Consider the following 14,447-nt stretch of genomic DNA (forward strand, 5'->3'; position numbering starts at 1 on the left):
CGACCCTTGCCTTTCGGCGTCTTTCGGCACCGGGGAGTCCTTATCTAAGGATCCGCTCGGCCTCTTGTCCGTGGTTCCCCCTTTGGACGTCGAAGTTTTCGGCGCCGGGGCTCCCTTCGTGGACTTTGACTCAGATTTTCTCGAGTCACCCTCGTGTTGTCGAGGTACTTTTTGTTTTGCGCTCGACGATTCTCTTACCTCGTCTTCTTTTTTCTTGTCGGTCTCTACGACCGTGAAGTTTTCGGCTGTCTCGGCGACGTTGTCCTCGTCGTCTGAGGAGAGGCCCAGAGCGTAGAGCGTCGGGGGCTTCCCCTTGCCGTCCATGTTGGCGTTGGCCCTTCTCTGCCGCTCTCTCACCCTGAGTGTCTTCGGCGCGAAGGCTGAGCAGGCGTTGCAGTCGATACTCTGGTGATCGACCGGTAGGCAGAGGTTGCAGACCGGATGCTGGTCTCTCTGCACGAACTTGTGGTGGCAGTTTGGGCAGAACTTGAATGGCGTCTTGTCCATTGCGCTCAGGGTCTCTGAGCGTGCATTCTCCAAGGCCGTCGAAGAAAAAGGGCGCTGGTCCTCCTTTCTTCGCGCTCCTGATGAAATCTTTTCCTTTCCTGATATCTTCTAGTGTTTCTATCGACGAAACTCGCTTTTCTTCCTTCGAGTGTAATTCTGGAGCTTCCCGATGACGATCCAGACCCAACGGCGGAAAAAAGAATCTGAAGATGGCGCCCCAAAGGTGGGACTTCCGCAGGAAGCACGACGACGTCACGGGAGGTGCACCAAATGGTGTAAGTCGACGCCCACCTGGGCTACAAAAAAAAAAAAAAAAAAAAAAACAAAGAAAAGACTACGAATCCGGACCCAACCACAAGATCGCGGAATAATGCACAGCATAGTGAATCCAGAAAGATTCACGCTGCAAAACACCCTGTTCTCCCCCTCCCACTTCGCCTTTCCCATTGCAGCGAAGACAAACCCAATGAACATGTAGCTTACCCAACTTCTCCTTCCCATCCCCCAAACAAAAGATTAACTAGGTGTGGTGTACACAAGTAGGCAGGAGATGCCATTTCGATTGACCTGCGAAAAAATTCACATGGGTAGTCGCTGTGTGAACATATAGTCTGATGCACTCCTACGCCAGCAGGGCAGCAGCTATAGAACAGTTTTGTCTTCACATAGAAATGAACCCCGTCTCCTGGACATACAGTGGGTGTTCAGATATGTTAACATTCAGGCAGTGCTACATTGGTCATGTCACTAAGCCCTCATACAGCCATTATCTGTGTCCCGTGGCTGTGGCGGCAGGTGCTGTCCTTCTTGAGTTCGTAAGCATTGGTGCGCAGTCTTTGGAAAGTTTTGTTTCTGTAATCAAGGTAGCACTCTCTGTGACGCACCAATTAGTCCCTTGCACCTGTAAACATCAAGCCCCATTTCCGGTGCTGTCCATTGTCCGTCTGTGGGGCACCCGCTGCATCCCTGAGTTTCTACTTCGTGGCCATTAGCTGTTCTGTGAGTGGTGGCCCACTTATTCGATGTCGGATGTAGAAGCCTGTTCCTCCGGCCACCCTCTCGGCGATCTCCTGCGTGTACCTTGGGATCCTTTCTGCTGCAGGAATTTGAGCAAGTCTTTTGGATCACTGTAAATGGTGTTCTTCCCACCATCTGTTACCAGCAGTCTGGCCGGGTAAAGCATCGCATATGGGATATTTTGGTCGCAAAGTTGCTTTTTTACAGGCACTAACTTCTTTCTCGCCTACTGGACAAGCGGCATAAAATCAGGGTAGACAGATCTCTCCATTCCCTCGTGTTTCAGGCTGCCCAGTTTCCGGGCCTTGCGTAGTGCCGCATCACGGTCCCTATAATTTAATACTTTAGCTAATATCGGTCATGGTCTGGCCCCCGGCGGCGGAGCGAGTGATCTATGTGCCCGCTCGATGATAAAGACGTCCGAGAAGGTATCCTTCCTCAGTAGAATTATAAGCAGTTGTTCAACATACCGTTCCATGGGCCCCGTACGTGTTGACTCCGCTATTCCCATGAGGCGTATATTATTCCTGCGGGAACGCGGCTCGATTTCTTCATCCTTAGCCATTGATGTTGTCAAGCTTTTGTGATTTTTCCCTTGCCTGGTTTCCATTTGCTGAGGAGTGTCTTCTGCTTCAGATATGCAGCGCTCTGCCATATCATTACGTTTCGTGTGCTTATCCAGGCGCTCAGACATGCGCTCCACTCTACAGGTCAAAGAGTCTATTTTGCCATCGATGTTAGAGAGGGTAGTTTGAATGGACGAGAATATTGCCTGCACATCGCTATTGGTGACTCCGCTCGCAGCCCCGTCTACTTGCTGCGTAGACTGTTGATCATCCAAGCTGGACTCGGCCGATTTCATCGACTGTTCAAAGTTGAGTTTGGGTTGGTTCCTGTAAGGTTTACCATAGTGCGAACTTAATTGTTACACAGATCGGTACACCGGGTGTCCTACGTATGTTATGTTGTACTGCGCAAGTTTAGAAAACCCTCGGGCCTTTCCTTTGACCACAGCGCCAGAAGCCAGCCACTCCAGTTCAGACAAGGTGGGCAGCAGAGTTTCGATATGGGAACCTCAATTACACTTTAGCGTTGTGAGCTGCTCGTGTGGGTGGGCATTCCCACAGACCACCCGGTCTCAGCTGCACATGAACTGGGATTCCTTCCCACAGAATGCACACTGCATGGGCCCCACGGCGGATGTGCTGCACCTCGATATCGATAGGAGTGCCTCCTCTGGTCATCTCATATGTTTACAGTGCTGAGCTCATGATCTGGTTCTTCCCACCGCTTAATCCACTGCGTGGCTACAGTACAGTATCCCACTGACCGTTACAGCATTCGGTCTCCCCGATCAGCTGGCAGGATCTCCGAGCTCTCCCCAGCACAGTTCTGAGTTAGGCCGACATAGCATGCCCAAGGCCTCAGCGGCACAAACATCCAGACGATTGCGCTGCCTTACAGTAGCTCATCGCCACCTCGGCAGTATGGATCGCAGGCTTTTCCCTCCCTTCTCTGCAGGTATGCTGTGAGGCGCAGCCCCACCGACTTTTATCGGCATTCCTGGGCCACGATTTAGTGTCCTATTTGCTGGTGGTAGTACAAGTTTGGGACTCAGCGCTCCGACCCCCAGCGTTCCGCAGTGGTCACCCCGCCGTCGCGGAACACCCCGGCTCCGGTCTAGTCCAGCGGGCGGTAGCTGACATGCAGCAATGCCCTCCACTTCAGGAGAGTGGGTGGGCCGGCGCCAAGCCCTCCGCGCGGATTATGTTCGGGGCAGCCCCCCTGGTGGTCCACTTCAATACGCGGGTGGCTGATCTTTGCACTCGTTCTTCCCCCCGGGAGGCGCAACCCGTGAGCACAGCCGGATAGATGCCGCAGCCGTGCGTACCCTGCGTCTCGGCATGCCACCACAGAAACCCACAGCTTCACCACTCAAAATCCCGTCGTAGCCCCATCTCCGCCGTCCAGCTGGAGCGCACCTCTAGCAGTTTTGGGCCAGTTCAAGCAGCGAGGAAGGGGTCCACAGAGAGCTTCAATCTTCCAGTGTACATATTTCACATTTACAGGCTCAATGAGTGCAGGATAGTGTCAGGATGTTGCTGTGCCTGGAGGAGCTCGCTTAGGAAGCGGCCATCTTCCGTCGTGGCTAGCTCCGCCTGCCGCCCCCCCCCCCCCCACCCCCACCACCACCACCGACTCCTTGTTGAACACAACTCTTAATAGCCTCTTGTGTTTTTTTTCATGGGAACGTGAAAGTAGGCATCCTTAAAGTCAATGGTTGCCATGTAGTCTCCTTCTTGCAATTGAGGAATCACCTCTTGCAGTGTTGTCATTTTGAACCTTTGAGTCTTTATGAATTTGTTGAGCAATCTGAGGTCTAATATTGGACACAGTGATCCGTCTATCTTTGGAATTAGTAAGTACGTGGAACAAATTCCTTTGTTTCTTTCCTTGTGTGGTACTTGTTCTATTGCCTCTTTGGCTTGTTATTCTTGGAGTAGCAGAGTAACTTCTTTGTTTAAAAGTATTTTCCTTTTTAAGCCTCCATTTGTGGAGAAAGTACTTAAACCTGCCTCCTACTGGTGTAGTATGGTGGAGGAACTGTTTGTTTATTTGATGTTGCATTGCAGGCACACTCCGTGAAGTTTTTTGGGTGTGTGTACTGCTTGGAATACAGTCACAGTCGTCATTGGTGTACCACCTGTTTAAGGAGGCCTCTTCCCTGGGAGAGTCCTCGAAAGGATGGTCTTCCTTGCTGGTATTGCCAATTTTGTTGTTGCCCTTGGTTTCCCCCCTCCCGGTAACCCTGCTGATATGCCTGGTACGAGGTTGTAGGGTGTTGGTTATCTCTACCTGCTATTCTCCTTGAGGGGGTGTCTCTAAGCAGTCCTAGGAATTGCAGAGCAGCCATAGAACTTGCAGTTTCATTGTCCTTTTTTATTTGGCTTAGTTTGTCATCCACTACGCTTGTAAACAGCTGTTCACCATTGAACGGTGAGTTCAGTGTATTGTTTTGTACCTTTGGTTTGAAACCTGAGACCCGTAGCCATGCGTGCCTTCTTTCGGTGATGCCAATCATCATCTGCCTGCTCGATGTTTCTGCTGCATATAGTGCAGATTTTAAGCATGTATTTGCAATGTTCGTTCCTTCCTCTCCTAAGCGGCATGCCCTTTTTTGGAATAGTTTTGGTAGGTGCTTGTTAGATTTGGGGGTTTCTACTTTGGCAGAGGTAGGTACCTTTGGCCAAATAGGGACACTTGCGTCTAGTCAAGGTAAGGGGGTACACTCCTAAAATAACCCCTGCTCACCCCCTTGGTAGCTTGGCACGAGCAGGCAGGCTTAGCTCAGAGGCAATGTGTAAAGTAAATGTGAAGACATACAGTAACTCAGTGACAACACTACAGATGGACACCACACAGGTTGTATTATAAAAATAAGTATTTCTATATAGACTTAACACAAGACCACAAACGACAAAAATCCACAATACTGTACTTTAAAAAAGGTAGAAATAGCTTGGTTCTCTTTAGATAGTAAATGCGACACTTTCAATTCAATATACCTTTGGCTGCGTAACGCTATACAACGAAAGTGTTGCAGGGAAGGTGATGCGTTGGTTCCTTACACGCAAGAACGGTGATGTGTCGGTTCCCTACTGTTGAGTAGGGGACGGTGATGCGTTGGTTCTTCTCTGCATGGGGAGGTGATGCGTCTGTTTCTTACTGCGCTTCAGTGGCGATGCGAACCGCAACGCCGTGATGCAATGAAAATCCGGTGCAATGAAACAAAATGTCATCTTCTTCTTGATGCGACAAAGATGCGTGCACGCCCTGCGGGGACACAGTGAATCTTCTGAGCTGCGACAGGCCCTGCGACGCGCTTCTTCGGTGATGCGATGCAACAGCGGTGACACCCTTCTTCAGTGATGCAATTACAGCGGCGGCGACACGCTTCTTCGTGACTCGCGCTTCCAGCTTCTTGCGACACACAGTCCCTCAGAAGGCCCAGCACAATAGCAGGCACTTCAAAAAGAACTCAGGGGAGCTGGTTAGTGAACTCTTATCCCTGAGACTTCAGCAGGAGGCAAGCTCAATTTCCAAGCACTTGGAGATCCTTTACAAGTTGATGAAAGTAGCACAAAGTTTTTCTCTCCTTTCTTTGGCAGTCAGGCAACCACTGCAGGACAAGCCCCCAAACAGCACTCAGCTTAGGGATAGTCTCCTCCTTCAGTTTTCTCTCTGGTTCCTCTCCTCAGCAAAGGTTCTCCTTGTTTCCCAAAAGTGATCTAAAGTTCTGGGGTCTGGGTCCCCCTTTTTATACTCATATTGTCTTTGTTCTCTGAAGGCAGAGAGGCCTTTCCTTAGTCCAAACCAGTATTGGTCAGTCTTGTTTACAGGACTCCTTCTTTCCTTTGGCAGTGTGGGCCAGGGACATCAGACGCACCACAGGAGGTGGAGCCAGCCTTGTGGAATGCAGGCACAGCCCTATTCAGGTCCCAGTTGCAACTCCTCCCACTACTCTACATGCAGATCTCTCTATTCAGCCTTGTGCTGACTCAACCTGTCTCCAGGAATCCCTCAGATCCTGTCACTCAAACTCCAGACAGGGAATACACAACCTAGCAGAGGCAGGCTTGGATAGTTAAGCAAGAAAATACCTACTTTCTAAAAATGGCATTTTCAAACACAGGATGTTAAAACAAACTTCACTAAAAGATGCATTTTATCATTCTGAGTTTAGGCATACTAAACTCGAATTTCTATCATGTTCCCTGGGTCAGTTAGGATTATAAAGTGTTATAATCAAACTGCCCATTCTGGCCTATGGGGAACAAGTAGCCTTGCAATAGTGAAAAAATGAAAATGGCTGTAATTCACCATTAGGACATGCCACACACATCAGGGCATGTCCTACATTTTACTTACAATGCACCCTGCCCTTGGGCCTACCTTTGGGGTGTCTGATATAAAGAAAAGGGAAGGTTCAGGGACTGGCAAGTGGGTGCACTTGACCAGTCAACATGGCAGTACCAGACTGCACATAGGCTCTGCAATGGCAGGCCTGAGACACTTTACAAGCTGCTTCTGTGGGTGGCACAACCAGTGCTGCAAGCCCACTAGCAGCATTTGATTTACACGCCCTGGGCACCCATGGTGCACTGTACTAGGGTCTGACCAGTAAATCAAATACTCCAATCATGGAGTCACTAATCCATACGTCAATTTACAATAGGGAGCACTTGCACTGTGGCACTGAATAGCAGTGGCAAAGTGCCCAAAGCATATAAAACCAGCAAAAACATTTGAGGCAACAGCAAAAAAATGGAAGGGAGACCCACGCCAATGGTACCAGGTCTAACAGTGCTTTAGTAGATCTCCTACCTCCGCCCAGTGGTGGTATACATGTCTGTTGAGCAATGCATTTGAATTTGCTATGCGCCATTCATTTGCCGCACTTCTCTCTACCTTTTTCTCCATCAGGTCCATCCTCTTGCTTTCCTTGTCTGGTGGTGGACCACTGGTGGTTGGTATATTGGCCTTTTTTCTGGCAGTGGCTGTTATGATGGAGCCAGCTACCACTGACCCCTTGATGTAAATAAGGTCCTTGGCGGAGGGTTTGTATATTTTCTCTCCTCTTGGTGTGACTGCCTTACAAGTGGCAGGCTCCTTAAATGCCTCTTTTCCCTGATCCAGTACACTTGGCAGCATGGGGAGGAATTGGTTCCTTGATTGTGTAGGCCTTAGAGTCTCGAGTAGAACACACAAATGTGGTTTTTCTTCCTCAAACTGTACTCTATAGTTATCTGCAGCTTTTCTGATAACTTGGTTGTACATCTCAATTTCGTCTGGAGGAGAGGCCTTCAAAGATAGGTATCCAGAGCCTCTTCTGGGGATTCGGCGTCGAGGTCTTGTCACTTTAGGTCTTGAACCGCCGAGGATTCAGAGCCCACATTAGCCGGTTTGTCTTCGTCTTCTTCACTGAAAAATAACTCTTCTTCTTCTTGCACCTCGAGCGGTTCAGGTGTTGTCAGAGGCTGTAGCTCCTGAACGCTTTTTCTACCTCTGTCGATGTTCTCGTCGGGATCTTGAATTGCTTCAAGCTTTCATCAAACTCCTTTTTTCTTTGCAAAATACTTGCCATTTCTGCTTCTAGCCTCTGCTTTTTCTTCTCGATCTCAGGCGCATGAGTTTCGGCGTCAAGACTTTCTGCCTTTCGCTTCGCGGTCGACAGTGCCTTTACGGCAGTCGAAACCTGTTTTGATCTCTCATGTTTCGACATCTAAGCATCCTTTCCTTGACCGCCTTTCAACGTCATAGATCTTTCGAGGGTCTTTGCCGTTACAGAATACTTGTCTAATGATCCAAGAGGGTTTCTCTCTGGATGCAAGTGTGGCCGTCGAGTGCTTAGACGTCGAGGCTCCCTTCGAGGCCCTTGAGTGTTTTTCGAGACTCGTCTACTTTTTTTGAGGTTGACAGTTCTTACCTCTCTCGATGTCTTCTTTTCAACATCCACGACCTGGACGTCTATGTCCTTGTCGACCTCAGGACCTTCAGCGACATTGTCCTCTTCCTTGCTTGAGAGTCCCAGGTCTTGAAGCGATGGTGGTGTGCTCTGCCCCTATATGTTGTAGTTAGCTCTTCTCGGTCTCTCTCTTACCCTTAAAGTCTCAGTGGTGAAAATCGGAACATACATTGCAATTTTCACTTTGGTGAAACAATGGTTAGCAAAGGTTGCATACAGGATGGCATATAGGAGGCCTTAGCACCACTTGAGACAAGAAGCATTTCCGAGAAAGTGCCACATTAGAAAATCCAGCACACAAAACTGCTGACATTGTGCGTTCTCTGCCAAAACCAAAACTCTCCCCACTGTTGAAAGGCTCCATTCGTGATCTGCTAGGTATCGACGGCTGATTTAGTCTGCCCTGGTGTTAAGAGAACCTGCCAGGTGTTGAACCACCAGGGATATGCCCTGCTGTTCCAGCCATGTCAAGAGACGCAGGGCCTTCTGACAAAGGGTCCACAACCATACCCTGCCCTGTTTGTTGCAGTACCACATGGCAGTGGTGTTGTCCGTGAACACTTGAACTAGCTTTCCCTTCATTGAAGTAAGAAAGGCTTTCAATGCCAAGCGAATCACTTGGAGCTCCAGCAATTTGATTTGGAGTCCGGATTCCGCAGGAGGCCAGAGTCCTCTGATCCCCACCGCTCGCAGATGGCCTCCCCATCCCAGAAGTGAGGCATCCGTCACTACTGTGTGTTCTGGTTGGGGAAGGGACAGTGATCTGCCACTGAACCAATTGTGGCTCTTTAGTTACCACTGCAGGTCCTATGCTGTTCTCTCCAAGATCTGAACGATGTCGGAGGGATTCCACTGATGCTGCACCCACTGGAACTTCAAGTCCCATTGTGTGTGTCACTAGCAGGATGCAGGAGGCCATGAGGCCCAGCAGCCTCAGTCATTCTCACCAAACTCAGAGGCTGAAACATTGGAATTCTATCCTGAATATCCTACATTTGCCACTCAGGAGGATAGGCCCGAAACTGCACTCTGTCCAGAACAGCTCCGATAAAAGGGACATCTGAGAGAGAGAGTCGGGTGTGACCTTGGCACATTGATAGTTAACCCCAGTGAATGCAGTAGGTTCACCGTTGAGGTGAGAGAAGACAGCCTGGGGCCACCTTGCTTTTAACAGCCAGGCATCGAGCTAGGGGAAGACTGGCACCCCTGATCTGTGCAGATGAGCTGGAACCATCATCTTGGTGAACACCCAAGCTAGCGACAAACAAAGCTCAACAAACCAGCCTTCACCTATTTATGGTTTGGTCTTTTAGTTGAGCGAGAGGAATCCATTACCAGGAATTTGAATGTAGCTTAATACATCTCAGGAACAATCTGTGCCTAACTAGAAGAAACAGGACTGATTAACTTGGGCAGGTAGTTGCTAGAGGCCTATGACCCATCCTTCCCTGGTTCTCTGCAACCTGGGCCTGAGGTGTACACGTTAGTGGCATAAGAGATTAGAGTGTATGCACTCCAAAACATTGGTGAAGGTACTTCATTCATCTACATCCAAGACTATCACTCATGTATGCCCAGGAGGATTACATAGTAATCTGTACAAAAATGGCCCTGACCCCAGCCAAGGATGAAGACTACCAAGGAACTGTCTTAGCTTGCGGACATCACTCTAGAGAAGACTTTGCGCAAACACCACTAGATTGTGTCAGCTCCCAGGACTGGCAATGTGAAAGAGTCGGATGGAGAGTACATAGGATATTCATCAAGATTCCTAAGGCGGGTGCCACCTCAAATGGGATAAAACTGAAAAGCAAAAGTGATTGGTCAATGAGAACCGGTGAAAGCTTTAGTGCATCATCTCTACCTTTTCCAAGGAAGAGACATGACAAATACGTACATTCAGAAAGAAAACCACAAACTGAAAAAAAGCCTTGTTACACAAGATACCTCTTCTGCAAGTCTGGATTGCTTGCTCTTGTTTGGTTCTTTGCCAGATTTTCGGAATGGGTTTTCAGTGACATCTAGTGGTTGCTTTAAGAGCTCGGCAGGATCCATACAGTGCATTGGAATAATGCTAAAAGCATATAGATACTGTGGGAGAAAGAAAGGGGGAGAAAACGCAATTACACAGAAAGGTTTCCACTCAAACTAAAAAAAATACTACATCAATTTTGAAACAAGCATTGGCACAACCCATTGTATGAAACCTGGGATTTTGTTGCAGTACCCCCTTCCCCCATACACATTTTGCCGGATATATAATGCAACTTTAACTCAAGTGTACTGGGTTCCTGCTAATCAGGGCCGAAGTACCAGTGTTCTTTTCCCCAAAAAATGTCAATTGTTTTCCCCATTCTGCAAGATCTTTACCACCCTCTAAGTCTCTAGTAAATGGTACCCCTGATACCTAGGGCCAGAGGTCCTAAAGAGGGTCTCTAAGGGCAGCAGCACAAATGGTGCCACCCTAATGCACCCCACACCAAGCACATGCAAGGCTGCCATTGCTGGCTGTATATCTTGGTTCAGACAAAAGTGAAAACATGTCACACATCCCTGTGTGGCATGTCCCCTAACGCTGCAGGTAATATTTGTAAGTTACCTCTACAGCAGGGCTGGCAGCCCTAAAGCAGGGCGCTGAATATTAACCGTGAAGGCATACCTGCAGAGCAGATATGCCCATGTGTTCAGGAGGAACAGGAGGAGTTTAGAAAGCAGTGTTATACATAATAGGATAGGGAAGTCCAAGTGTGCTGTGCAGTTTTGAGGTAGTGCGTGAGACCGGAGATAACCTCAATTATTTCACTTAGTCTTGGGATGAACCCTGGGCAGCGGGGGAGGGGGGGGGGGGAGGGGCTGGTTTGGGGGGGGCGGGGACAGGAGGTGGTCAGAGAGCAAGATGGGAGGTAGGTCTTAGTGATACAAATGTCAGGGACCAACGGCGAGTAGGGTTAGCGCGGAGGAGGCGGCTATCCCTTCGGGAGGGTGCGGTTGAAGGAAAAGGACTTTTAGGTGTTTTTTTAATTTTGTGAAGGACGAGATAGTTCTGATATCTGCTGGGACTTCCAGATTTTGGGCACATTTCCGGCGAAGGATCGTGCAGCGGTTTTTTGTTTGCGTGTTTTCATAGGGATAAGAAGTACGGTATTTGAGCTCCTGAGGTTTCTAGTCTGACCAGCCCTCTTGAGTTTGGCAGCCAGGTAGTTGGGTATTCCGATGTGTAGGGCTTTGTGCGTGAGGCAGGCAGTTCTGAAGCTGACACGCAGTTCGACTGGGAGCAATTTTAGTTCTCCGAGTGCTGGAGAGATGTGCTCGTATTTCTTAATTCCAGTGACCATTCTGGCTGCTGCGTTGGGTGTTGTTTTAAGGGGAGCTAGGTGGGATTTTGTAGTACCAGTGAGGGTTGCATTCCTATAGTCAAGTCTGGAAAGTACCAGTGATTGGGCGGTTTGTTTGAGATCTTTGGTAGGGATGAGTGGTTTAATTTTGTTGAGTAGCTTCAGATTGAGGAAGACACTCTTGGCGGAGTTTTTGATGTGTTTGGCCATGTCGAGTTTTGGGTCTAGAGTGGTTCCTAGTGATTTTTTGGAGTTTGCCAGAGTGAAATTCCCGTTGAGAGCATCCATCACTTTTAGCCGTTCTGCAATATGAGGGTTCTCTTTGTTGGAGATGTGGAGGTTCTCGGTTTTGTCTTGATTGAGTTGCAAGTGATTTAATGACAGCCAATGTTGGATTTCTTTTAGAGTGTCATTTATTCTGTGGAGGTCATCTAAGGAGGAGGTTTCTAGATAGATCTGGGTGTCATCCGCATATAGGTGGAAAGGGATGTTGGCATTTTTAAGGATGGTGGTGAGGGGTTCCATGTATATGTTGAACAGTTGTGGTGAGAGCACTGAGCCTTGGGGTACACATATACTGAAGGGGTGTAGGTGCTTAGAGGATGCTGAAATCTTGTCTCAGTGAGACAACTTACAGCTTGTTGGCCACCCGGAGCACGTGGAGGGCCCCTCAGAGTTCTTTTTGGAACAATGGATTGCAAAAACCCATAGGCGTCCAAAACTGTCCAATTTCTTTATGGTGGAGGGTCCACAGAGTGCTGGTGCCGCACCCCGGGGAGCCCACATGAAACCGCAACACTGTCCTCCAGCATGTGCACACCTGCAGTCCCCACCAGGTATGAAGACAAACAGATTTTCATCTACCCTGATTATACCCACAGGGTCCAAACTTTCCCCAACAAATTCATGGCAGTGAAAGGGAGACAGAGACCGAAACATCAAACATAGTCTGTTTCCTGCTAAACTGCGCGTACGGTACAATGGCCATGTTCACTTCTAAGAGTCCTCCACGAAGTGATGGAGTGGTTAGACACTTTGGGACAGAAATACAGTGCTGGAACTCTGGGGTGACATGAATCTCAGGTGGGCGCGGTGTGGCGAACAGCACCTAATAAGAGTACGCCGCTGAAGAATTCAGAGGAACGAGGTGTCGCAGTTGCAGATCGTATACTGGAAATCATGTGATCAATGGATCAAAGTGCGTTTTCGCGATTAGACTGATGCCTGGCACACCGAGTGTCAGTACTGATGCTGGGTAGGAGTCCAGCATGTAGTAAGACACCATAAGCGACACCAATGAGAAGGGGGAAATTTGATTCAGCTTGAAGGGAGCCTGCGAGACCTCCCCTGCTTGATTTGCCTACAATAGGTTCCTCATGACCTCACTGGCAGGAAGACCTGTGGTATTCTGGTGCAACTGGAGCTGTGTTGATGAAACTAAAGTTAATTCTCTATATGCTTATTGTGTGCTGTTAATTTGTTGCTACCTGATAGTCCGGAGCCCGCTCCCCAAGAGTTGAGGCTGCTCCTTTTTAAATCCGTTGCAGATAATGCAGGTTTATACTGTGTTGGTCTGCTCTGTGGCGGGCGGTGCTGGGGGTTTGCCAGCTAGGTGCTGGCTCGAGAAACTTGGGTGACAAGGCTGCTCGGACTGTACTACATTAACTACCTGCTCTTGTTGGTGCACAAACAGGGAGGATGGAGGGGACTGGGGCAGTGACCAGTACCCTTATGCCCGTTAGTTGCACGGGTGGCAGGGGGGGGGGGGGAGAAAGGAAGAGTTCTGTATATTCTGCCTGTGGGTGGGGGAGGAGGGGAAAGATAGCAGTTTTCCCTGTTTGTTCTTCTGGGGAAAAGTGCACTTGATGCTCGCTAATCAAGCTTTATCGCTAGTCTTGATATAGCACAGTGGGAGGGACCTGCGGACTAGTTCAATGGGTCATGCCAGGTCTGGGAACAAACTACAAGTTCCTTTTTGAAACGTTAGGGGGCTGACCAGACCAGAGAAATGTCAGAAGGTCTTAGTTTACCTCAAACGCTATCAAAATACAATCTTATTTCTGCAGGAGACCCACCTGTGGGGAGACTGTATTGCTACCCTCTGAAGGAGGTGAAGAGTCAGATATATGCCACCTCGTACTCTGGCTTTGTAAGGAGACCCATATATGGGTGGCCCCCAGGGTCCCTTTTCCATAAACTGGGGATGTGCGTGTAATTACCAGTGTCCAGCACAAGGATTTAAAGAATCAATTTGGACATCACAGGGGCATATCTGTCTACACATGTAGTATAGTTCACCCTGCCTTAGGGCTGTAAGGCCTGCTTTAGGGGTGACTTACCAATATTGTATGCAGTGTCTGCAGGCATGGCACACAGGGGGTGTGCAATGTTGTGTCTTCACACCAGTGCATGTAGCCTGCAATAGCAATTTGCATAAGGATGCAGAGTGTCCCTTAGGGTGCCACAACAAATGCAGCAGCCCTTAAGGTCCCTCTTTAGCCTCCCTGCCCTAGGTACCGGGATACCATTCACTAGGGAGCTACAGGGGGTTCTAAAGGTATTGCCAATTAGGGGAACAATTGTATAGTTTAAGGGAAAGTGATCTGGAATTGGGAGCCTGGATAGCACGAACCAAATGAACTGTCAAAATTGCAAAAGATGCCAGACATAAAATGTGGGTGACCCTGTCAAAAAGGGGCACTTTCCTACAAGCGGCCATGGTGTGGGAGATATGGCCTGGGTTTCCCGATGCCCATGAGCCTACACAGACTTGTTACCTTGCTGGCCATGTTGGGTGGTCGGAGGCTTATTACACACATCTCGTCTTGCAGGCTGATAGACCCAAGGCTCCTCTCAAGGTGAAGGGTATATGGCAACAGCTTAGTGAGCCCCCAATCACAAAGGAGGAATAGATTAGGGTACACAGAGGGAGTCAGGAGGTCTCAACTAATGTATGATTCCAGCTCGCTCAATACAACATAGTATATCACACACACCTCTCACCTCAGCGGATACACTCCATATACCCCTCTAGACAACTGGGATGTACACGCTGTGGGTAC

At 48.9% G+C, this 14,447-nt stretch overlaps 1 protein-coding gene across 1 annotated transcript in view; it reads right to left on the bottom strand.

The window, feature by feature from the left end:
* The window catches only part of CWF19L1 (CWF19 like cell cycle control factor 1), a 236,016-nt gene that overhangs the window by 120,793 nt on the left and 100,776 nt on the right, over window positions 1-14,447 (bottom strand). Inside the window, exon 8 of the mRNA XM_085652614.1 lies at window positions 9,998-10,141. Within this exon, the coding sequence (XP_085508740.1) occupies window positions 9,998-10,141 (144 nt within the window). The remainder of the gene's footprint in view (window positions 1-9,997; window positions 10,142-14,447) is intronic.

This window comes from Triturus cristatus, chromosome 4_1, assembly GCF_964204655.1.
Source record: "Triturus cristatus chromosome 4_1, aTriCri1.1, whole genome shotgun sequence".
In the NCBI taxonomy this organism is placed as follows: domain Eukaryota; kingdom Metazoa; phylum Chordata; class Amphibia; order Caudata; family Salamandridae; genus Triturus; species Triturus cristatus.